The 24,157-nt window shown below is 31.0% G+C and overlaps 6 protein-coding genes across 24 annotated transcripts; 3 read left to right on the forward strand and 3 right to left on the reverse strand.

Moving 5' to 3' along the window:
- Positions 1-208: 208 nt before the first annotated feature.
- On the reverse strand, positions 209-6,302 carry LOC136775479 (tetratricopeptide repeat protein 39B-like). 8 transcript variants are annotated; one of them, XM_066730287.1, is made up of 13 exons: positions 5,575-5,707; positions 5,347-5,412; positions 4,903-4,998; positions 4,731-4,777; positions 4,618-4,646; positions 4,361-4,541; positions 4,153-4,285; positions 3,586-3,718; positions 3,349-3,448; positions 3,211-3,276; positions 2,412-3,133; positions 1,968-2,201; positions 209-1,884 (listed from the first exon to the last, which is right to left on the reverse strand). In XM_066730287.1, the coding sequence occupies exons 4-13, from the start codon at positions 4,755-4,757 to the stop codon at positions 1,689-1,691; spliced, it is 1,821 nt and encodes a 606-aa protein (XP_066586384.1). In that variant the 5' UTR covers positions 4,758-4,777; positions 4,903-4,998; positions 5,347-5,412; positions 5,575-5,707; the 3' UTR covers positions 209-1,688. The 8 variants fall into 8 exon arrangements, with proteins under 8 accessions (XP_066586384.1, XP_066586383.1, XP_066586381.1 ...); XM_066730286.1 differs by having other exon boundaries at positions 4,925-5,082; XM_066730284.1 differs by lacking the exons at positions 4,903-4,998; positions 5,575-5,707 and adding an exon at positions 6,162-6,302.
- Positions 6,303-6,446: 144 nt separating this feature from the next.
- On the forward strand, positions 6,447-9,080 carry LOC136775480 (tubulin epsilon chain-like). 2 transcript variants are annotated; one of them, XM_066730291.1, is made up of 8 exons: positions 6,447-6,580; positions 7,149-7,244; positions 7,326-7,558; positions 7,618-7,922; positions 7,985-8,236; positions 8,308-8,604; positions 8,673-8,847; positions 8,933-9,080. In XM_066730291.1, exons 2-8 carry the CDS (start codon positions 7,220-7,222, stop codon positions 9,077-9,079), a joined length of 1,434 nt encoding a protein of 477 aa, XP_066586388.1. In that variant the 5' UTR covers positions 6,447-6,580; positions 7,149-7,219; the 3' UTR covers position 9,080. The 2 variants fall into 2 exon arrangements, with proteins under 2 accessions (XP_066586388.1, XP_066586387.1); XM_066730290.1 differs by lacking the exon at positions 6,447-6,580 and adding an exon at positions 6,659-6,939 and having other exon boundaries at positions 7,025-7,244.
- A 64-nt stretch (positions 9,081-9,144) lies between these two features.
- On the reverse strand, positions 9,145-11,367 carry Vps60 (vacuolar protein sorting 60). The gene is made up of 5 exons (XM_066730293.1): positions 11,215-11,367; positions 10,861-11,131; positions 10,417-10,734; positions 10,126-10,353; positions 9,145-10,048 (listed from the first exon to the last, which is right to left on the reverse strand). The coding sequence occupies exons 2-5, from the start codon at positions 10,927-10,929 to the stop codon at positions 9,998-10,000; spliced, it is 666 nt and encodes a 221-aa protein (XP_066586390.1). The 5' UTR covers positions 10,930-11,131; positions 11,215-11,367; the 3' UTR covers positions 9,145-9,997.
- A 129-nt stretch (positions 11,368-11,496) lies between these two features.
- Positions 11,497-20,583, forward strand: Vinc (vinculin). Of its 11 annotated transcripts, XM_066730774.1 has the most exons (20): positions 11,497-11,717; positions 13,231-13,338; positions 13,425-13,847; positions 13,930-14,130; positions 14,205-14,445; positions 14,526-14,758; positions 14,830-14,844; positions 15,028-15,394; positions 15,509-15,937; positions 16,382-16,473; positions 16,546-16,639; positions 16,765-16,812; positions 17,558-17,680; positions 17,895-17,957; positions 18,296-18,322; positions 18,450-18,574; positions 18,662-18,901; positions 18,974-19,064; positions 19,231-19,266; positions 19,985-20,583. In XM_066730774.1, exons 1-20 carry the CDS (start codon positions 11,661-11,663, stop codon positions 20,152-20,154), a joined length of 3,183 nt encoding a protein of 1,060 aa, XP_066586871.1. In that variant the 5' UTR covers positions 11,497-11,660; the 3' UTR covers positions 20,155-20,583. The 11 variants fall into 11 exon arrangements, with proteins under 11 accessions (XP_066586871.1, XP_066586874.1, XP_066586873.1 ...); XM_066730777.1 differs by lacking the exon at positions 19,231-19,266; XM_066730776.1 differs by lacking the exon at positions 18,296-18,322.
- Taf8 (TBP-associated factor 8) lies at positions 20,576-24,066 on the reverse strand. The gene is made up of 6 exons (XM_066730791.1): positions 23,855-24,066; positions 21,698-21,830; positions 21,319-21,605; positions 21,092-21,242; positions 20,881-21,024; positions 20,576-20,807 (listed from the first exon to the last, which is right to left on the reverse strand). Exons 2-6 carry the CDS (start codon positions 21,825-21,827, stop codon positions 20,647-20,649), a joined length of 873 nt encoding a protein of 290 aa, XP_066586888.1. The 5' UTR covers positions 21,828-21,830; positions 23,855-24,066; the 3' UTR covers positions 20,576-20,646.
- On the forward strand, positions 21,764-22,856 carry LOC136775745 (U6 snRNA-associated Sm-like protein LSm8). Its single transcript, XM_066730793.1, has 5 exons — positions 21,764-21,900; positions 21,988-22,035; positions 22,129-22,169; positions 22,286-22,413; positions 22,488-22,856. Exons 2-5 carry the CDS (start codon positions 22,005-22,007, stop codon positions 22,576-22,578), a joined length of 291 nt encoding a protein of 96 aa, XP_066586890.1. The 5' UTR covers positions 21,764-21,900; positions 21,988-22,004; the 3' UTR covers positions 22,579-22,856.
- Positions 24,067-24,157: the final 91 nt, after the last annotated feature.

Below are 24,157 nucleotides of genomic sequence, written 5' to 3' on the forward strand. Positions count from 1 at the left end.
TTTTTTTGACAGACTCAATCGATAAATTAAAAGAAATGTGGTGTGTTGTGGTGGTGGTTTCTACCTTAGATGACTTAGAACAAAACTATATCGACTGAGCTTTAAAGGATAAATTTTAGCGGGAAGAGAAAATGAACGGTTTGGTTAGTTAAAAGTTAGATCAAAATACAATTTGGTTGGATTAAAAAAAGTTGACAAATACCTTTTTTATAAATTTTATTACTTTGTATTTTACAACCAAATTCTGCTATTACAAAACATGTACATACAAATACGTTAATTTTCTCTTATAATTCAATGCAAAACACCAACAAATATTAATTTTTATAGATTAAATTCATACTATTTTATAGGAATAAAGAAATTAAAAAATAAACCTTTACTATTAACAATAATAAATAAAAAATTGCAAAACAATATATCACATAATTAAATTGTTTTAATCACAAATATATTTAGTATCGCACGCACATATACAACAATTTCCCGCTCTTCCATAAAATCATTAACATAAACAAAAAGAGATATTTGTACATAACATATTTTAAATCATTTAATACAGTGATCTTGGCCCCGTTCCGCTATTGACTGCGAGTACTGAAAAGCTATATTTAATGTCACGCAAACTATAGATTACTAGTACTCACAGTAAATAACGGAACGCGCCCCTTGTTTTTTGGTTTCACTTTACTGTATGTTATTTACCTTTAATTTTAGAAGCACTGTAATCAAATATTTCTACTATATATCTGTTAAGTATCAATTGTATATCTGTTTGACTAAAAATATATATATTAAACTCATTTCTAATTTTAGTATTATATTTATATAAATTACTTTAATACTCGGAGTAAGAAGTTTATGTATAATGCAACATTTTTAATTCTTTACCTGTTTCTTTGTCAATGAGGCGATAAATCTGATCAACAGATTTTTAAGTGCAGTCTCTTTGAAAAAATATTTGGAACGAGATGATCGTTTAATACTTCTCAATCTGCTAGTTCCTATGATTTTAAACCTTGAATATTTGTGAAAATTTGAAAAAGTGCATGATGACTTTTTCATTGATTTACCATTTGTACCTAAGATTCCTATAACATTAAACCCTGATAGATAGAATAAATGCCTATTAGTTCTCATACATTAATATAAAGTACTGAACTAAATATACAATAGTGTAGACAAATACTGATCTACAGTTGATGTGGAAAAAGTTGAACAAATGCAAGCCCTTTCATGATATTTAAAGATTCTAAACTTGAAAGTATTGTCAAATAAATTGATAGTATAGTGATTTTCTAACATTTTACTCATGCCACTCTTCATATAATAGTTTAAAATTGGTATAAGACTTGTATGTTTTCATAATTAAAATATTCTTTTCGAAAAAATTACTTATTTGTGGATAAATTAGATAGTAATTATAAAAAGTTTTTTGAAAATAAATAGCCCTATTATATAAATTTCATAGACGCATTGGTAGCTTTGGTGTTAGATTAAAAGTCCTCCAGATTTATAAGTTTTAACAACTTTTTCTCCTGCTTGATCATCGCTTCAACGAGTCATACGGATTTTTGCTAATCTCAAAACTATGATAGTTCTAAAAAATTGTATCTTAAATTCTTTCTTGAAAATTTAGATTACATATTTTGAGATTGTTTTCTGCAAATAGCGTTTTCTTTTAGATTTTAGAGATGAGTTATAACAGCGTCCGTACTCAATTCAATATCATCTGGATTTATACCGTTCCCATTATCAACTTTGTTCGCCTCCTTGATCTCAGCTTTGATGAACTCCTCAGGATTTTTACCTGTAAGTCTCGACAGCTCTGCGTGAATTCTAAAGTGCAATCTTGTTTCCAAAGAATAACCCGTATAATGTTTTCTGCAAAAGAAATATTAATTAGCACACGCGCGTATTTAAGATAATTCATGTTTAATTTATTTATAGCTCGTCTAGTAGCCTACTTAGCATCCTCTAATAGAGATATGGCAAGTGGAATATTCCCAAGGTCCTGTGCAAGTAGTGCCATTTCAACTGTGGCATAAGGCGGCAAATACGAGTCTTCCTTGATTTGCTTCTCCAACGACAAAACTCGTTTCAAACAGTCCTCGGATAACAAAGGATGTTTCATCAAACGCAGGCAAGCACCTTTTAGCAACAATAAAAGGGCTTCGTTGTCTGCGTGGTAATCGGATCTCCTATAAATATCAGTGATAAATAAAACTCTTTGTAAACTTGACTCTACTCTTTTAAGCTTGTTTCAAATACAATGTACATTATCCTCTTTGTCATTCTCACAAAAAAAATGAGACCACGATACTTTTTTTTATTTATTTCTTCAATTATTTATTTAATTGTTCATTAATCATTTATCAAAATATTAATTGATATAACAAAAATATACTAACACAGTCCCACTAAGGTTTTTCTCCTCTTCTTCAATATTTTTAAACATTAATAAAAGCAGGTCCTGTCGTTTACCAATAATTCTGAAGAGATTCCAGACATACATCATCTCATACACAGGAAGGACTAGACTCTTTTTCTGAGCAAAATATCGTTCAGCTTTTCTCACGACAAATTTCTCGATTGGTAGTGACTTTCCTGCAATTCTTTGCTTGTGCGTAGGTGCTTGCAACATTAGTTTATCTATAAAATGCTTTTCATCACTATTTGGTGTGGGTTTTAGCATAAGAAGAATCGCTGCTTTTTGAAATAAATAGACACAGCGGGACCAATTTGATTCATCTGACAATATATTGGCATACTCTGCAGCATTATTCCAGTCATGCAATACGCAGTGAGCCCACATTAATTCCCAAAAGCAAACGTGATGGAACTGTCGCCACATATCCTGACTCTTCCAGGATTTTGTGTACCATTCTATACATTGCTCGATATTCCCTCGAGCAAGTTCTAATCTTCCCTTAAAAAATAGGAACCAGACACCATTTGGATAGTACGATAATTCCGTGTCTAAGGCCTTTTCACACCATTCCAAATCTCCATCGGCGGGTGTAAGTATAAACGATACTACTAAGTTATAGGATAGCAATGCCATTGCACATAATACTTGTCTAAGTCCTCGCCTCTCTATGTATCCTGTTTGCAATTCTGACAGTCCATATGCCTGTACAAATATTATAATACATATTATTACCATCACTCTCTTTCTAAAACTATCGGTTTACTAATTTATGATCTTACTTTATCCCCTGAGAAGCCAATAAATTCAAGCAGTTTGATAACTCTACCAGGAAGCAATGAAATCATCTGGAATTTATAAAAATATAATTAAAAATAACAAAAAGACTATTTTCCCATCTTTTCCTTAGTCATACATACCAAGTTGAATGCTCCAATACCCATTCTTACTCCACTTTCAAAATGCACCTTATACTCATCATTTTCCCATTTGCGACTATTCAATATCGTCAAACACTCTCTGTAAAATCCAAGATGATATTACAATTAGAACCTAAACTTATTAAGACAAATGATGGAAAAGTGTGTTATAGTTTCATAATTAAATATTAAAGAATGAGAAAAAAAGAACAGAATGACCATCTTAAAATCATTTACTTGTATGATAGAAAGCAGGTACGAATTTTGAGTCCAGCCTTGACTAAGCTGACCAGTGTCTCATCTTCCACAAATGTAAGCACTGCCTTTAATAGAAGTGACTCAGCATAACAGAGCTCCGCATGCACTTCCTCTGTAATATTAATTTTCCATCATTCCCAGCCATGCAAAAATGCTTTCAATGAAAATGAATTTTTAAATAAAGATTTTAATGCCACTGGTGTTCTATAATATACATATAACATTATATGTACATATTGTAGTATACAAAATTATACATTTAACAAAAAACTGAATAATTGAGATAATTGTTTAATAAAAACTATTGCAAGTTAATTCTAGATGATTATAAAACATATTTTTCAGGTATCTATGAAGCAGACATTGAGAGTTTTGAATTCTTTGAGTTATATAACAATTGTGTCATTTTGCAAATAGTAGGATATAATTAACCACAGAATAAGTTAGTATGTGTTAAATACTTTTTCATGCATTATGCATAATAAGTTATGTAGATAAGGCATGAAAAAAAAATAATTATACATTAAATTACACATGCTGCCTTACCAGCAGTATAGGCATCATAATTTGTCCTTTTAACTATTTTTCCAATGTTTTGTGTAATTGTTCTATGTTTGCGATGCTTTGAACAAACATTTATTGATTTTGTTAAAGCTTCTGAGGCCTTTTCAATGTATTTCTAAAAATAATGAAACATTGTTATTGTTACAAATATTACTTTAGTACTTTATTAGTTTAATTATGATTTTTATACTTGTTCAAAAGTTAAAATTGCTTCCAAAAATGCAAAAACTCCAGTTCCTAGAGCATGATACATGCTGCTGTCAGCCCATTTTTCCATAATATTTCTTGCTTCTTGAAACTCATTGTTAAAAAAGCAATGCACTGCCCTTTTACAATCTATAAATGATGTTTCCAGATCCATAGAGGTGATCCTTTAACAATATAATTGAAATAAAAAAAACTTTTCCATTAAGATTTATAAGTAAGACAGAAAAATCTGTAACTTACGAGGTTAGTGATTCCTCTGCATCCACAAACTAAAATGAATGAATAGCAGAAAATTGTTAATCATATGTATTATCTTGCTAAAACAATTAATATTAAAATATATATATATGAACCTCATCATCTCCATCCATATCTGTCATCTCTAAAGTCTAAGAGATATCTGAAATGAAAGAATGTCAGTGAAAAAATAATCTTTTATCATTTCAATAAATGCATATAGTGAAAACTAATGTAAATGAATAGAAAGATATAAAAAAAATTGAAGAGTGTAGGTGAAAGCTTAACTTTATGAGTAAAATTTCTCAACTGTGCTCCTTAAGTTTTAGGTCATGGTTTGTGCAGTCACTAATTCTGCAGTAAACTGTACATTATGCTCTCCTACTTTCCACAAACAATAATAAACATATAAACACTGTCATTGCTTTAGTTTTGAATAAATGCTATATCCATGAGGAAGAATTTGATCTGTATTGACAAACAATTGATACAAGCTTAACTTTCTTTGATGATCTAATTTCAGTAGCCATGCTCTAGGCAATATTTTATTATCAATATAAATCTGATATTTTTATCATTGCCAGATTAATATTGATTAAAAATTACAATCAAATAAGATTTAAGAATTTATAATTTTATATATATTTATATAGAAGAATAATTTAAACATTTAGGGCAATTTATCATAAATAATCATTCATTTATAGTTGATAAAAGAAGATAACTACTTACTGCGCGCCGATGGACGAACAATATAGAAGATTTAGGATATATAAAGCAGAAACGCGACAGCTAACACTATTCGAAATATATACACTGTTATTATATTCAAAGAAAATATAAATAGTCTACAATTATTCTATACGTTTCTGATCAAATTAAATTTGTTTTTTTATTTATTCACTACTTATTGCTCTAAAAAAATGATTAGAAGAATTTAATAAAACAAGCAGAACTAACTATGCGACTGCTAGGACGTTTCGATGTAGACTGTGTAATGTAGATAGACTGCCGTGCAAAGAAAGTATAATTAAGTTAACACACCGCTAGACATGGATTTCCTTTAATCTACGATAAAGAAAACCAAAGTGGGGGGTAGATTAAATTTCGTGAGATATTGGATTTTCGATGGAGAACTCGCAGGTACTCCAGACCTGTCAATCTTATAATTGACTAATTCTGAACAAAACAAGTAGATAGTTACAATGATTGGAAAATTTCTATGCTCCTAAAATTTTGCCATTGATAGAATAGCTTAGGAAAATGCCGTCGACAACGCACCGGCACCGTTAACTTTACTTTTACGTTTATATATTTACTACGCTTCCTTTTTACCAATCTATATATTACATACAACACATACTACTATCACTGAGTACCGCTAGATACAGTAACAGAACTAGCTGCTAGATATGTCATATGCTTACATACATATGTAGGCCACACCAGTCACATAGTCGAATTAGAACTCTGTATACTATACTATTATATACATATATATATATATATATATATATATATATATATACTATATTCATTGTATATACCTCAATCGATAATTTCACAAGCTCGCCAAGTTCGAGCTTTCAATCCCTTCTTTTTTCCGCTTTTCCTATTCATTTTCACTTTTGTTATTGACTTTCATTAATTGTGCATGTTATTTATTCTTATTATATGGTACTCTTTAATTTTTCCTCTTTTTCATTTCTAATTTTAGTTTTCTTCATTTTTCTTTTTTTCATATTCGATTTTGTTTTTTCATAATTCTATCTACTTTGATTATCGTAAAAGTTTTATATTAGCTTTAAAACAAATCAATAATCACAGTTGCAATAAGCTCGCAAGTTCGGGCCATGCACTATATATTATAATTATAAGCAATTTAAATTGTTAGATTCTCATTATAAAACTTAATAATTGTTTTTTATCAAATTTAGAAGATATTCTGATTTACCAATTTTTGAAGGTTAGAAAATTGAATTTTTATAGTTTTTATCAAGTTTAAGCAAACAAATAAACTGACAGTTTCCTTTTTATATTTTTTATATATAAAATAATATTTAAAAAATGTTAATAAAAAATAACACTTTTCTTCTTCTGTTTACACTATGTATTTATTTAAAATTTTTTTTTTGCATTTAATTTTTTATATATTTCAAAACTTATTGGCAATCTCATAAAATTTGGAAAAATAACTTCCTTTTTAGGTTAGGAAATAAGATTTTCGCAGTTTTCACTTAATGACCGTAAGGAAATGAGAATATCCATGAGAATATTGAGAATGTCACACGCGACCTAGTTCAATTTTAAAAATGTTAAAAATAGGTAAAATGACAGAAATAGATTTATGATTCGATTCTACTATCACAATTTAAATAAAAATGCACTAAAATTTTCTCTCGAATGGTAGTGTCGAGATATATCGATTAAATGCAAATTATAATGGCATCATCAACTTCTCGATAAACATGTACTAAACATTTAAAAATGGCGCGAATCTTCATTATAAATTTTTTTTGCCAAAAAACCGAAAGTTAACGCCGAACCTGCACTACCTGCAGCTGTATATAGCCTAACCGAAATTTGAAGTCAAATATTTTATTACATGAGTGAATTCATTACAATTCAAGGTAAACTATAGTCATTGAAAACATACATATCGATAAATTAATATAATTTATAACAAATAAACAGTCCTTTATATTTTTTAGTTGGGCAATGTGGCAATCAAGTAGGGTCAATTTTTTGGCCTTTGGTACTTCACGAATACGGCATCGACTCCAATGCTTATTTAATGGATACTTTAAGAACACAGAAAACTCACAAACAATATTCAAAAGATTTACTGGAAGCATTTCATAGTTTTTTTTATGTGCCCAAAACAGCAGATGTTCATTCATTTAAAAATATCTCTGATTTAAATTCTGCAAAAGTCAGAGCTAGAGTAAGAAATTTATTAACTCTTAAAATATAATATAAAATACAATTGTATGTATTCTACAGGCAGTACTAATCGATATGGAAGACAGTGTTGTGTCCAGATTTAAAGAAGGCCCTTTGAGAAAGTTATTTGATCAGACCTACACAATTTCAAATTATCCTGGATCTGGAAATAACTGGGCCATGGGCTATTGTACTCATGGAATGGAGTATAAAGAAAGAATTTCAGAGGCTATAAGGAAAACTGCTGAGCGCTGTGACCAACTTCATGGTTTCTTATTGATGCATTCAGCTGGGGGAGGAACTGGATCAGGATTAGGTTCTTTCACTTTAGAATTACTAAAAGATTGTTATTCCCATGTGAGCAGGTATCCACCAAACTTCATTTATAGATTAAAAAAGCAATCATTCTTATTAAGAAATCTTTTAGTTCAGTTTCCTGTGTTTATCCAAATGGTACAGAGGATGTTATCACTGCTCCTTATAATACTTTACTGACAACAAATAAATTAATACAAAATGGTTCATGCATCTTCCCAGCAATGAATAAAGCATTGTTAGATATTTGTAAAACTCAAGCAAGTAAACAAGAAAATTTATATCAAGCCAGTTATACTAATTCTTGTCTACCATTTCAAGATATGAATAGCATTCTGGTTAATATGCTTCTTCATTTAACATGGTAAAAATATTTTTTAAACTTATATATTTAATCATACTGTTTAAAATTAAAAAATTGATCAATTTCTCTAGTGGCTCCAGATTGCCAGGTTCTTTGAATGTGGATATGAGTGATTTAGCAACAAACCTTGTTCCTTATCCACATTTGAATTATATTTTCAGTAGCGTTAGTCCAGTTGACTTAGTTAGTTCTTTTATAAGTAATTCAACCAATCCAAAGTTACAAGATCAATTGTTTACAAATGCTTGGTCTCGGAATAATCAATTGCTAAAAATTGATCCCTTCCAGCCAGGTTCTTTAATTCTTAGTGCTGTACATTTAGCAAGAGGAAACTCATCTCTCTCTGACTTACAAAGAAATGTTGTCAGGTAAATCTGTTTTGTCACAAAAAATAGTTAAGTATTTGGGTTCAATTCTATATAAAAGAATTTAACAGATTTCAGAATAAAGCAAACTTTACACCTTGGAGTAAGGAGGCAATAAAATTGGGACTGTGTTCTATACCACCAGCTGGTCACTCATCATCTGTTTTATGTCTTTTAAATTCTTCTGCTATAACTCATATGTTTGTTAATATGATCCAAAATTTTCAGAAGCTTTACAAAAGAAAAGTAATACACTATGTTTAATTTAAATAAAGCAATACATAAGAGATATTCTCTCAATATTTTTAAAACACTGTCATTTCTATTATAGGCTCATGTTCACCATTACACAGAAATAACTGGTTTTGATGAGTCATTTCTTATGGAAAGCAAAGAGACAGTATTTGAAACGTATGAAAGGTATATTGAAATACAGAACCAAAAACCTGTTGAAATCCCAAGGCTACAATTAATTTGATTACTTCTTAACTATATAGAAAATAATTATCATATAATTAATAATAATAAAAAAATTATTGAGTGTTAATCTTAACAGTTTTATTAACTGCTCTTATACACTAATAATAGAAATCTACTTTAGCGAAGATAAAGATAATTTAGTATCAATTAAAAATAAAGCAACAAGGTTATTTTTGAACAGATATAAATTTCAAAATCCTTGTATACTGTGTATTCGTATAACGCAGACTTTACTTTAAAAAGCTTTATATATTAATGAAATCTCTCATACCGACATTACTTATCAAAAACGCTGATTAATGATACGGTATTATTTTAAAGTCCATTTCAATTTTATTATAGAATATTCGTGACGTCAGATCCTCAAAAAGGACAAACAAAATATTTAATTACTTTTGTGTATATAGTATAAAACTATAAAATAAACTCTGAATAAAGGGAGATCTTTAAGGCAAGGAGGAATTCCTAGCGAATCCACCAAACCTAAAAAGAATAAGATGGACTGAGATATAACTATGCACCATTATCCCACGTTTTGCAAATATTTATTTATCTATTTGAAAAATGTGGGGCAACACTACTGCATTATATCTCATCTAATCTCATTCTTTTTAGGTTTTTGCATTTGCTAGGAGTTTCTCTTTGTCTTTGATGCACACATCCAGTTTTTGAATTTGTTTTTTTTTCAACTAAATATAAAAATATATTTAAAAAATTTGGTTTTTGTTTTTTTAAGAATCTAATACCTTTACAAAGCAAATTCTTGATATCACAAAACTACAACAAGGTGAGTGAAATAGGTCTTCAAATAATGGTATCTTATTGACTATAATGTTTTTGATATTTAATGTCAATATGATGGTTCTCGTTATATATTCGTTTTTCTGTTTGTGCATTAACATTTATTACAATCAAATTAGCTGGCTGGTATTTGTGGCAAACCAAATTCATCTACCAAAACTCCATCCTATATAAAGTAAAAAAAACCTGTTTAATAACTTTTATGCAAATATTTTTTTACAGCAAGATAAATGAAAAATTAACCTTATTTCTGATAGATGCAACACCAGGTTCCTTATCAGGAGCACTTGGTGCTTTAATGGCATCATCTAAGTAACTAGTATCATCATCCAAAGCTAGATCATCGCCTAAGGCATCCAACTCAGCTGCTAACTCATCATCATCAATCTCAGGCATTCCATAGCTTCTTCCTAATGCTTCCTGAACTTCCTCTGATTGCTCCAACATATCAGCTAAGTCATCTTGTACATCCTGTAATATTAAATGTTGGCACGGCATAAAATAATTTTTCACAATAAGGTATAGAATACTTACTTCAATTTGATCGATGTTAATATTTTTAAATTCTTTTTGCATTTGCTTTACACCTTCCTTCATAGCTATCACTGTTGTCTGAGTATCTTTTAAAGTTTGTGTTGCATAATTTGCTTGTTCCATGTTGAAAGCTTGTTGCCTTAAGTTATCTGCTTGAGCTTCATACATTTTGCGTTGCTTGAGAACTCGCAAGGCTTTTGCTTTGACTGCATTTTTAGATGGTCCTTCTCTCATCTTTGCCATTTGGTCTTTGTACTTTTTTAACTCTGCATCAAGTCTAGCTATCTTTTTTTCAGCTGTATCTGCTCTACTGTCAACCTTAAAAATATTTCAGTTTTATGTATACCAAAAAGCATAAAAGCTAACGACTACATAAAATTTCATCTATTTTATTTTCAAATTTGTTAATATAACCTCAAATTTGTTAGCTTATTAATTACTTACACCAGCAATACAATCTGTTAGGTTTGGTGGAGGTTCCTTAGGTTTAGCTCGCCCGAATAAACGATTCATCTTCAACGATGTTACACAACAAATTTATCAGGGAGATCCAATAATAATAAAAAATCCTACTTTTGCAGTAAAACTGGCAAGATACTTGGTTCTACCTACGTGCTCACTACTGGCTCAGGTCTCTCAGCTTGTCAAACTAACACGAGCACGTCCAACACTGTCAAATGTCAAATGTAAAATGAGCTGAATCAATGGAATTAACCTATCACAAAAGAGATACATGAGTCAGTTTAAATGTAAACCAATGGTTCGGACTTTTATATACTTCTACATTTCTGTTTTTACCTTTGGTTTTATTTAGTTTTCACTGATGAAAAAAATAGAACATGATAATTTTTCTAAGTGTCTTCTCGTTTTCCTCTCCTCATCTTCCTCTTTATTCCTTCACTCGTCGATCAAATAAAATCTATCTTATCAACATATTTTTATTTTCATTCCTAATCAAACTTTCGGACAATTCCAATAGCTGGCACCATTATCTTTCCCCCCCACCATTACTATACAAATTTACTATGATCTCCCCCCCCTACTTTACAGTTTACCCTTCTATAAAAAAGAAACTGAAAATTTCTTTCAGTCAAAAATCGGCGGAGTTACGCGTAGGATTATGTTTTAATGCTCATGGGATCTTTCGAGCTCCCAATTGTCAATTAACTAGTTTACAGTCGGTAAATTTTGCGTGTGAATTTCGAAATATTTAATTAATCCCGAAGAAAAGCTGTTCCGAGAAAATGCCTGTTTTTCACACAAAAACTATAGAGAGTATTCTCGAGCCTGTGGCACAACAGGTAAATAAAGAGTTTAATTGTCAAACTGACAATAATATTCAACAATTATTTGCAATCAAAATACATAAGTGATTTGCTTGACAGACAATATATAAAAAATTAAGGTTAATATAATTAGATTCTAATAAATTTTTCCATACTTGTTAAATTAACTACATTTAACATTCTCGCTAAATTGGATATGTTATTAAGAAAAAAAGAACAAATTTAGTGAATTAAAGAAATTAATCAAAGTTCAAGGGTAATGTAATTCAAAAATGTTGTAAACATAACAAAATACATATTAGTAGAGTTTTGCTAAGTTAAGTTGAATCAAGTAAATGTTTTAATTAAATAAAGTTTCGTTAAGAAATATTATAAGAAATTTTCTTAAATAGGGAGGGGGTAAAGTTAACCGTAATTCCGAGAACCTTTATCAAAAAAACTTCAAAGAAATGTAAACAAAATCCGCAGAGTATTTAATTACTAGAAATTCAATAATCTGTCATTCAAAATCCATTCAATTAATACATAAATAGAGAAATTATAAGAGAATCAATTGAAGAATCTAGTGTAATTTAAGAAGATATTTAATAAAAAAAAGTATTTTGTAATAAAATGTTAAAATTTTAATACAGTCGGTATGATTGTATTAGATTTTAGAAAAATCTTGTCAATGAAAAAAAGTAGTATAGGATAAACGTGATATTCGGCTAGATTATACTTTCATTAGAGTTTTGGGCGTGGAACGATTTTAACGTTATTTCGCGTATTAATTTTCGTTTACAATGGCTAAATTTAAAGCGAAGGGAGTCAGACATAAATGAACACAGCGAACGCTCTGTTCCTTTATATAGAACTATGACATCATCTTTAGAACGTGGAGAGCTGGGAGATTTCGGCTTAATATTTTCTTACGAAATCGTTTACCTCTCTGTTGACTTTAAATTATTTTTTCTCATTTCTGAAACGAGAAAAAAACAAGAGAATTAAAAGACCGATCGAGCCTTCGAAATCCCATGAATGAAACTACGTCATCAATAATAATAATAATAATAATAATATTAGTAATAGTAGTAGTGTAGTAGTATAGTAATGATGATAGAAGGACAAATTTATGTGCAATGTTGCAATAGCTTTGCTAACAGATGTCTATAAAAGGTTACATCTTTAGAGCAATAGCCTAATCATAAGTTATTATTTTTGTACTATATTACACAAATAACTATGACCTACAGAACTATATCATACTAGAGAGTAGAGAGCTATTATTTTTATACCATATTGCAAAAATGCTTACCAGTTCACAGATTTATTACACACTCATGAATTAATATTTTTTTATTAGAGTATAAAGAAATAGTTTTAATTGGTAAAGCTACAATTTATTCATGAATATATTTAGGTTTGTATTATTTAAAAAAAATTTTGTTCATATTGTACATTAGGATTTGAACTTTTTTTTAAGGAAAAAGCTGCACAAATATTTTTTGAACTTCTGTATAATTTATTTTTGTAATGCTTCGTGCAACAGGTGTCAAGATTGGTTATTCTACATGAAGAAGCTGAAGATGGAAATGCAATGCCTGATCTCGGAAGGCCTGTACAGGCTGTTAGCATGGCTGTTACCAACTTAGTAAAAGTAAGAATTAAGATAAAGTAAACCTTTATAGAAAGAACTTAAAGATATATTTACTAAATTATAAAACTTATTCGTTTTGTTATTAGGTGGGTAAAGAAACTATTAATTCATCGGATGATGCCTTGCTTAAACAAGACATGCCAGCAGCATTGCAAAGGGTGGAAGGTGCTTCTAGGTTGTTGGAGGAGGCATCAACTATGCTCAAGATGGATCCATACTCTGGACCTGCCCGAAAAAAATTAATTGAAGGATCTCGTGGTATTTTACAAGGAACAAGTTCATTATTACTCTGTTTTGATGAAAGTGAGGTCAGAAAAATTATCAGAGAATGCAAAAGAGTTCTAGACTATCTTGCAGTCACAGAAGTCATTGAAACTATGGAGGACCTTGTTCATTTCTTGAAAAACTTAAGCCCATGCCTTAGCAAAGTGTCTAGAGAGGTCAGTGCTCGTGAAAAGGAGTTAACTCATCAAGTGCATAGAGAAATTCTTGTACGGTGCTTAGACCAGGTAACTTATTTATTTAGTTAACTCGATTAATTAATAACTAAACACACATTATTTTATAGAAAAAAAATTTTAAAAATTTCAGGTGAAAACACTAGCACCAATCTTAATCTGCTCTATGAAAATTTTCATTCATATCATTTCCCAAGGAGGAAAAGGTGCAGAGGAAGCAGCAGAAAATAGGAACTATTTATCAGGCAGGATGTCAGATGAGCTGAATGAAATTATCCGTGTTTTACAGTTAACAACTTATGATGAAGAAGAATGGGATGCTGATCAACTAACTGTAAATAAAAGATTGTTATAAAATTTATAACAAAAACAATTTTTTATGTACATCTATCTAAATGTAATATTCAGGTCTTAAAGAAAGCTCAAAGTGCCATAGAATCTCGTATAAGAGCAGCTTATGACTGGTTAGATGATGGATTGGCCTTAAGAGGAGGGGTTGGAGAAAAGAGTTTACGTCAAATTGTAGAGCAAGCTCAACGTTTAGCTGATCATTACCTTCCCCCTTCTCAAGCTGATCCTCTTTCAAAATTGGCCTCCCAAATTACTACAATGACTGATGCTCTTTGTGAGCTTCGACAAAATGAAAAAGGTACCAATTTCAAAAGAGAGCAAATAATAGAACCGTTTTTTTTTTAAAGGTAAATACAAAAAAATTAATTGTCCCTTTAGGAACAACACCACAGGCGGAAGCTCTTGCTCGCGGAATAAAAGAAAAGTTAAACGAACTTCGAAGTTCTGTTGCGTCTGCTTTGGTGGCAGCTGATAAATCCGGAATAGCCCAAACTGCACATACTGTAGCTGGTCGCTTGGAACAGGCAAACAAGTGGCTGCTAAATCCTCAGCAAGACGACAAGGGTCTTGGTCAGAGAGCCATAGCTCTTATTGTACACGAAGGCAAAAAGGTAAACAAAGGAAACAAAGAAAGTTTACAAATATATAAGATTCGATTAAATGTTAAATTGCTGCCGGATAGAATCAGCATGTACATGTAAGTCGAATTCACACGTGACTTACCTTAAAATCTGCACTGCCAATATTTGCAAGAATCTAGTAACAATATATAATTGTAATCATAAAAATATTATTAGAAAGCGAAATATCTACGCGTGGATTGAATAATTTCTTCAATTAAATCTAAATTCATTGTATTTACTTGAATTTTATGGAACAGGTTGCCGAGGGACTTCCTGGTATACACAAGGCCGAAATTCTTCAGCTTTGCGACGAGGTTGAAAGTCTATCCAGGCAGCTTGGCGATTTGTGTGCAAGCGGTCAAGGAAATTCACCGAGGGCACAGGAAATTGCTAAGAAATTGTCGCAGAAGCTGTATGAATTAAAGAATAGAATTCAACAGGCGGTAGTATCTAGGGTCGTGGAAGATTTCATCGACATTACTACACCTCTGAAACAATTCACGGAAGCGGTCCTCGCTCCAATGGGTACACCTAACAGAGAACAAAATTTCAACGACAAAACTCACAATCTTCAAGCCTTTTCTAACAGAGCAGCTAAAACGGCGAGAATGGTCGCTGCTGGTGGTAAGACAACTGCGACGTTTTTGAGTGCCAAGAATACCATTTTTAGAATTGAATTGACTCACAGTAAAATTTAATCCAACTCTACAAAATTAATTTTCAAACAATTAATTCCAGGAAGCGGTGGTAATAAAAAATTAGCGGAAGCTTTAAACGTTAACGCCTCCCAGGTAGAATCTTTGACCCCGCAATTGGTGAACGCCGGTAGGATCAGGATGACTTATCCAGATAGTAAGGCAGCTGACGAGCATTTCGAGAATCTGCGTCAGCAATATGCGGAAACAATGCAGAGGGCCAGAGCTTTATGCGACGAAGCTACGGATAGTGGAGATTTTATTAGAACCTCCGAGGAGCAAATGCAGAAACACACGTTCCTTTGTGAAGACGCAATTGCCAAGGCTCAACCGCAAAAAATGGTTGACAATACTGCGGCTATCGCTAGACTGGCCAACAGAGTTATTCTAGTTGCCAAACAGGAAAGCGACAACAGCGAGGATCCTGCCTTTATCAATAGAGTCAACCGTGCCACAGATGCCCTTCAAAGCAGTCAGTATTTCTTGATTCTTGGAATTGTTGAGGAAATATTATGCAGGTTCCATTCCATAAAATGCTCCAGAGCATACATGCAAAAGGACCTGTATCTTCGTAATTATGATAGATATTAAATTTTTTCATAAGACTTTTCCGAAACTTCTTACATTTACGTGCAAACAGCCGTATGCAAAGATTTTATGTTTCATATTTACGAAGATAAACAATAAACGTTTTTTGGCATGCACGCTTTAGGGCATTTCAGTTGTTGGTTCCTATAGTATAGAATTTATTTATATATGTATATTCACTTGAAAGCTTATATATATATATATATATAATATTAGCCTATAGACTATGGTTAAATATAAAAAATAATAATTTAATAAGATAATTCAAATTAACGATTTTTCATTGATTTATTGGATGTGATATTAATTTTATATTAATTTTTCCCAGGTGTACCACCAATGGTTCAAGATGCCAAATCTGTGGCAATGAACATCCATGATCACGGGGCAATATCTAATTGGCGAGACAGCAATAGAGCTGTAAGAAAATTTAGTAATAAAATATACATTATCTGTAATAATGTTATATTTACACTGAAATATTAATTATAGTTATTAGGAAGCGTGGGTCAAGTACGCAAAGCCATTGTAGTTCATCCAGAAGTTCCACCGCCTCCAGAAATGATACAGTTACATATAAACGATGGTGAGCTCTCTTTCCTGTATTAAATTTCAAAATGTGTTCTTTTTTTTTCTTTATTTAATTTTTCCGCGAATCGATCTCTAGGTATTAAATATCTCATATCCACACTTATGCGATATTATTTGCAGATCAGCAAATACCAAAACATCAATACACAACTTATTTCACAGATAAAGGTATATGCGTTTGCATAAACCTGCATGTTTTCCGATTTAAAAAAAAGCTCTTCAATATTTAATTTCTAAATTTACTTTGATTTTTTGTATTAATATTGATAGTTTTACTTATAATTAATCAGTGTAGAAAGTTTACTACTACCGACGAACCCAAACTGAGTTTTATTGTTACTGTCAGTACGCTATCACTATTAAAATTCTACATTTTGTTATTAAAATATCGTGATTGCTCAATATAATAAAACAGAACAATTTAATAATAAAATATTTTATTTTGAGAGAAATCTTCTGTACCATTTTAAATTTAAATTTGTCCATTAGATAGAATAAGAAGAAATAACAATATTAGAAATGGGTAAACGTAAAGCTTTTTATATTTTCCGACTGAACTTGTTGTTAAAATTTTACCATTTTTCTTAATTTTTATATTTACAATTTGCTTGTGACTTACTTGCAGTAATAATGGAACACAGTCGAAACCTTCGCGATATCAATTAACCAATAAAAATTCATTCATTCCTCACGTTCCTTTCATCGTTTAATTTTAATCAATATTTTTAACGTTACTTTTTTATTTATGTAATCACTGAAAACTCTGGTATCATCGGGGAAACAGATTCGATGCAGTATCAATTAACTTTAATTAACGCTCCTCCCATTCTCGCGCGCGCGTGTTTCCTTTTATGAATTATTTCCCATATATATGAACTGATTTATATTTATGAATATTTTGTTTAAACATTAGTCGGTGAACCCTTGAGGAACCAACCTTCTCCCAGCAATTTGCGCGTGATCAGTCCTGTATCGGATGCTAGTAGACAGCAAGAGCATCGTTCTATCAGCCCATTGCCAAAATGGGCGCGTGGAGGTAGTTCTGATCACTTAAAAAATCTCCAAAAATCCAAATTGCTTTCTATAAAACAATGTTAAATTAATGAAAAAATCTTTTCTATTTTTCCTCATAGAAATGTTTGTCTCTTTTCTGCTCTTTTTTACAAGCAATAACAATCTGAACAATTTCGTAAAGATTTTCCTTGCCCGTTACCTTTTTAATAACTCATGCTGATCAATTTTATTATCAGGCGATAACCTTGATCTCTTGTATCGAGAACTGGCCGACAACGATTATTCGAAATCCGCCGGAGGTAATTTTGGAGAAGCTTTTGCAACGAAATACTTTGCCTTGATGTCTTTGTACTTTATTTTATGCACTGATTTGTTTCTTTCTTTCTCAGTTCTACGATTAATTCCTTTGCAACTACTCTTAAAACAATGGGATTCCTTAGCCATAAAGTTTGACCTATCCAGAAAATGAATCCTAGTTCATCAAAACCCCAGCATTATCGTCGGATTATCAGATTTCCAAAACATTTGTTTACTGGCATGAACAATTAACTCGAAACTGTAAAGCATGTTAGTGTGGAGTTTTCGTAATTCACATGAATTAATATAAATGATTGTTCATTAATGCTGCTTGGAGCAGACTACTATTATAGTGTTTATGATAATGGTAAAGTGGAAATTATAAATTCTTTCAAAATAATATATCAAATTCGATTTATGTTGTATTTTTTATTGTGTTTTATATGTACAATTACAAATGAGAAATAAACTAATAAATTTGTTTTTGTAAGCAGAGGTAGCACCTCCAAGGCCACCACTCCCTGGTGGTGAAGTTCCACCTCCGAGGCCGCCTCCTCCAGAGACTGACGATGAAGATGAGATGTTCATGCATGCTCCACAGCCTAATCAACCTATTATGGTAATGTTCTGAGTTTAACAAGGAACTTAACTTAAATCTCTTAAATTTGTGTTAATTGAATTATTGATTTAATTCTTGCAAAATTAGATGGCAGCTCACGGTCTTCACCAGGAAGTACGTCAATGGTCTAGCAAAGACAACGAAATTATTGCAGCAGCTAAAAAAATGGCAATTCTCATGGCCAGATTATCTGGCCTCGTACGAGGAGAAGGCGGCAATAAACGAGACTTGATAGCTTGTGCCAAAGCAATTGCCGAAGCTTCTCAGGAAGTTACGCGCCTTGCTAAGGAACTTGCTAGGGAATGCACCGATAAACGAATTCGAACAGTAATCACAATCATTTGAAATGTATTTGCACGATTTTTATCGATCTTAATACAACAAAATTATTTTTTTTAGAATCTACTCCAAGTTTGTGAGAGAATACCAACAATAGGAACGCAGCTAAAGATTTTATCTACTGTAAAAGCAACAATGCTGGGTGCTCAAGGTAAACATTCAATAACTTATATAAGTGATAATACTTTTTTGGAGAGAATAACATCAGAGTGCAATGCTTAAAAAACGCTATAGCATCTTCTAGAAAGGAGATCATTAAAAATAAAATTAAAGTATTTTTCATGATTAACAAGGAATCAAACCTTTTTTATCTATAGAGACGCTCCCCACCTGGGAAGAGTTGATGCTTTATGGTAAAAGGAGATCATCGTGCTTGATTTTACCTATTACACGTTACTCTTTTTTCTCTGCATCTCTCCGTTTACTTAGATCTATCTCTTTCTCTTCTTTCCTTCAATTTAATTTCTGCAGAGTGCATGAGTTATCCTCTATAAAATAGACGCCGAATGAGTCGTTATTTTAAAGATATTTATTAATCTATTATTTTGTTCGATTTTTAAACTGATGGTGTGACATTCCTACTTCAATTGGTCTAGACAAATTGATTGGGTGCAGTAAGTGGCTTAAGTTTCTTCAACTTCTCGTAGATCATAAACTTCAAAATGCCAGATAATTTTTTAGTATCAAATGTGTATTATTTATACAGTGCCCATGTCATCTGTGCCTATGAAAAAATAAAATCACACCATTTTTCATAAGAATTCATTAGAGATATTAGTTTCCTTATTATGTCCAAAGATTATTTTTCAATTATAGAAAAGATTAGCATTAGTTCCCTTACTCCTGTGATTTCATTAAATATATATTACCGGCTTTGTTATATTTTGATTATTTGTTTCTTAACAGAGAATGACTTTACATTGCGCTTCAAAGCTTCTTCTAATAGCATGCAAATTTTCATTTCACTCATTGAAATAGTCATTTTTATAGATTATCCTGCACTTTATAAATGTATAAACTCTTAGATTTATAATTGCGATTAATTTAATTAATAAGTCTGTGATTATTTAGGTACTGAAGAGGATCAGGAAGCAACAGATATGCTAGTTGGAAATGCACAAAATTTGATGCAGAGTGTGAAGGAGACTGTTCGTGCTGCTGAATGTGCCAGTATAAAAATTCGTACAGCGTCTGGCATGAAGCTACGTTGGGTTCGTAGGCAACCATGGTATCAATATTAAGAGAGAGAAGACAAATCATTATTAAAAATCCATAAAAATCTTCCTCATTAACGCTGTTAGAAATTTTAACTATTCGTATTTCAAACTAAATAACTAAAAAAGAATTTTAGAAAAAACATTTATTTTTATATAAAAAATGTGCAATAATCTACTTGTGATCCAATCAATGTTTTAAAGAAACCTTCCTTTCTGGTGCTAATACCGTGCAATATTATGAGCAATATGTGGATTAATACTGCAATAAGTATTATTATATCCAAAAAAATGCAGCTATTATAGCAGGTGTGTTATATACATGTAAGATAAAACAAACTAATCATTGAAAATAATGGAATGTTTATATTCCATTTGATATATTTATTATTAATTCTTGTAATACTGTAACAACCATTTTATGGAAATTAATAAAATGACCATTGACTACTTTTATATTTTTTTTATTATTACCTTATTCTATCATAGCTTAAATTGTAAATAATCTTTTGTTAAATGCTAGTCTATTATGTCCCTGTTGATGATTTGGCCTGATGGAACTGCACCAGGCATTTTATTTTTAGGAATCTTTCCTGGTCTTAAATAAGGATTGTCAATACCATCTTGTTGCGTAGTGATTTCATCATTCTGTTCCACCTCTTCATTTTGATTTGTGTTACCTAAAATATAAAATTTATTAATTACCCATAATTCTTACTTTGTCGATTTACATATTTTTCTAATAATTCCTACCCTCTTCAATCTCTTCAGTTCTTTGCTCTTTCTTCTTTTTCACAGGGGTGGACTCAAATTGGAATTCAGGCTCTGGTTCAAATATCTGATCTTGAGGTAGGAGTGCACTGAGATAACTAGGAAATTGTGGTTTACAGGATATTACTGAAAGTAGAAGACATAAATTAGTTCAAATACAATTTAAACTAATAATGAAAGAAAATAAACTTACATGGAAACATGCTGTTATCTTCTGACAAAAATAAACTATGTGTTTCTCCAGTTTTGGCAATAAACCTTGTCAGTGCTCTTTCTATATCCCTTTTCTGAGTAGCAGCCTTTTCCCTAATTGCTTCATATTCAGTCACAGGCTGCTTATGGGTCTAAAAAGAATTTTGAGTTTTTAATTATTTCTTATCTAACTTTATAATGTAAAATACAAATGAATGATAGCCATACAGGAGTTCTTATATAAGCATGAGGATCTGGAAATGCTGGTAAATGATTTGGTATATGTGGCGGATGATTTTGTTTAACGCCAGCTTGCAAAATATTCAGCTGTTTTGACTGTGTTTGTTGCTGAAGTTGTGGTAAAACAGTTCTATTTGTTCTTTTACCATAATTTTCTAAATTGTCCAACTTAATACCCATATTTATAAGTGCCAAAATAACATCTGCTATAAGTGGTTCAGTCCTACCAGACAACTCACAGTAATTCCTTGCTGATTCTCCTACTTCAACAATAACTAAAGGCAGAGAAATACTTTAACTTTCTATCAAATAGCTTACAAAAAAAATTGTAGGTTATGATTGTTTTTACAGAAATAAAATTGCTTACATGATTGTAGCATCTCTGTTAGTGTTTCTAAAGCTGGTTTATCACAAAAATCATATCCACATTCCATTAATATACTGCAAATGACATGATTCAAGATTTTTCTTCGAGTATTGACAGTTTGTACTTCCATTGTCTACACACATAACAAACACAGAAACGAAATTGGGATATTTGGGATTTTATTTTCCTAACCTAACCAAGCGGTAAGCAACATGTAAACACCAGTGAACACAAGTCACGCTTAGCCTCAAAATCTAAAAACAATTAAAGCTTTTTCTTAAATTTTTTAGATATTTGTTAATCAAGAATGGCATCCGGACTAGAAAGCTACGTCAATCGTATCCTTTTTTAAGAATTTGATTTGAATTGCTATGAACAACTATTTGAAGCAGCTTTTAAAAATCTAATTAATTCCTTATAGTATTAATCAGACACTGTTTCAATTATCACATCAGATGGCAGAAATTTCATTGTAAGTCTGCACTAATTTATTATCTTATAATTGAATAATTTTCAACATTTTATAACATAAACCTTAAAGTTGGTTCTTGTAACATTTTTATCTTCATTCATTATGTTATTGTTTAGGGAACATTGAAAGGGTTTGATCAAACAATTAATTTGATACTTGATGAGTCTCACGAAAGAGTTTATAGTACTAATCAGGGTGTAGAACAAGTTGTATTAGGTTTACATATTATTAGAGGAGATAATGTGTGAGTACTGATGAATAATTTCTTTTCATATAGTTATATATCGAAGTTTAAAGAAAATTTTCTAAATATTTCAGTGCTGTGGTTGGAGAGCTAGATGATGAAATGGATGCAAGGCTAGATTTATCAACAATAAGAGCAGATCCTCTTGGTTCGATAATTCATTGATAAATTAATTTAAGCAATTAAATATTAAGCAATTCATAACAAAAAATTACCATCCATGTAACATAAATTTTTTCTAAACTGTAATGATGAAAAAAGTAAGTTCATGAAAATTGTAACAATGTTTAGATAATAATAACATTTATTAATTCCTAATTTTGAGATACAAAGCTCTCTTACTCTTTCATACATCATATTCTATATATAAAAATAGAACATTTTTATATTTAACATAATGAATTTCTTTACATTTCTATTAATAAATTAGTATATTTTCCTTTCTTTTTTTGCTTTATCATTCTGCAATCTTTTATCCTCTTTTCCAACACAAATTTAAATCTCCTCCTCATCATCGCCGCCTTCCTTCTTCCATGTTTTTCATCTTGACCTACATTATTTTTCTTCACCCTCAACTATCCTTTATTTTGTCCTACCTAATATATTAATCATTTCTGTCTCCCCTTTCAAACATATAGTATTAAACATCATTAGATTTTTCTTTATCCATTCTCCTACTCTTAACCCTCAACAGTTTACAGTATATATGGCGGATTTCTAATTCAGAAACACATGGGTATCATACCCGTGTGTCTTTAATCATTTATATTTTACAGTTAAATTAATTGATTGAAATGTTTCTTTTTATCGATACCCTAAAAATGTAGAAACATAATATTGATAAAATGTTTATATACAAATAAAAGTACTCTTAATATAATAGAAAAAATGAAACAAAATTCATTAAAAATGGTAATAATATGATGTTTTATATGTATATTCAGTGTTGAATGATCCTTTTGAGGATTAAGCCTGCATATTAGATAATTATCTCTTTTCTTTTTCTATTCCCTACCCCTCTGCTTCCACTTCCGGATTAATCGCTTCAATTTCTGCTCCGTTTTCATATTCATAATTCTTTCCTTCCTTCGCCCGCTCCTATTCTGTTGTCATCTTATTGATTTCTTCCTTTCCGTTAGCTTCTATTCCAGTACCATCTCTTCTCTCTAATACATTTTGTTTTTTATTTTCTATTCATTTTCCATTTCTTTATTACTACCCTTATCCTTCATCTCTTTAAACTCAATCCTAATATTTTCAGTTCAGTTCTTTCCTGACAGTACGCCCGAGTACACCGTCTTTTCACCCTTGAGTACAGTCTCTGCCTTTTCATCCATACATATATTCATTCATCCACCCTAATTTTTGTCAATCACCCTCTTATAATTGATCTTTTCGCGCTCTTTTGAAACATTACCTGCCTTATCGGCACATTTCCCACCTTTGTTTATTTTTGTTCCGCCACTCCGCCATCCTCCAAAGGCTCCAGGTATCGTTTCTATTTCACTTTTTCCTCTGCTCTAATTCTCTCACTTGCTTCTAATTGCTTCTAACCTCCAAATTACGTCGACTAGTTTCCATCACCGTTGCTATAACTTCAAGCATATCTTCTGATTCCTTCATTCCTAGAAATTCTCTTTCTTTCTATTCGTTATTATCTAAACTTTTCTATTTATTTTTTTTAGACACTCCTTACCTAACTCACACGCTTATTTTCCTCACATGCACTCATACACATCTGTCA

This window comes from Prorops nasuta, unplaced genomic scaffold (assembly GCF_024137725.1).
Source record: "Prorops nasuta isolate Cenicafe-Biocafe unplaced genomic scaffold, Cenicafe_Pnas_1.2 PNAS00008, whole genome shotgun sequence".
NCBI classification, from domain to species: Eukaryota; Metazoa; Arthropoda; class Insecta; order Hymenoptera; family Bethylidae; genus Prorops; species Prorops nasuta.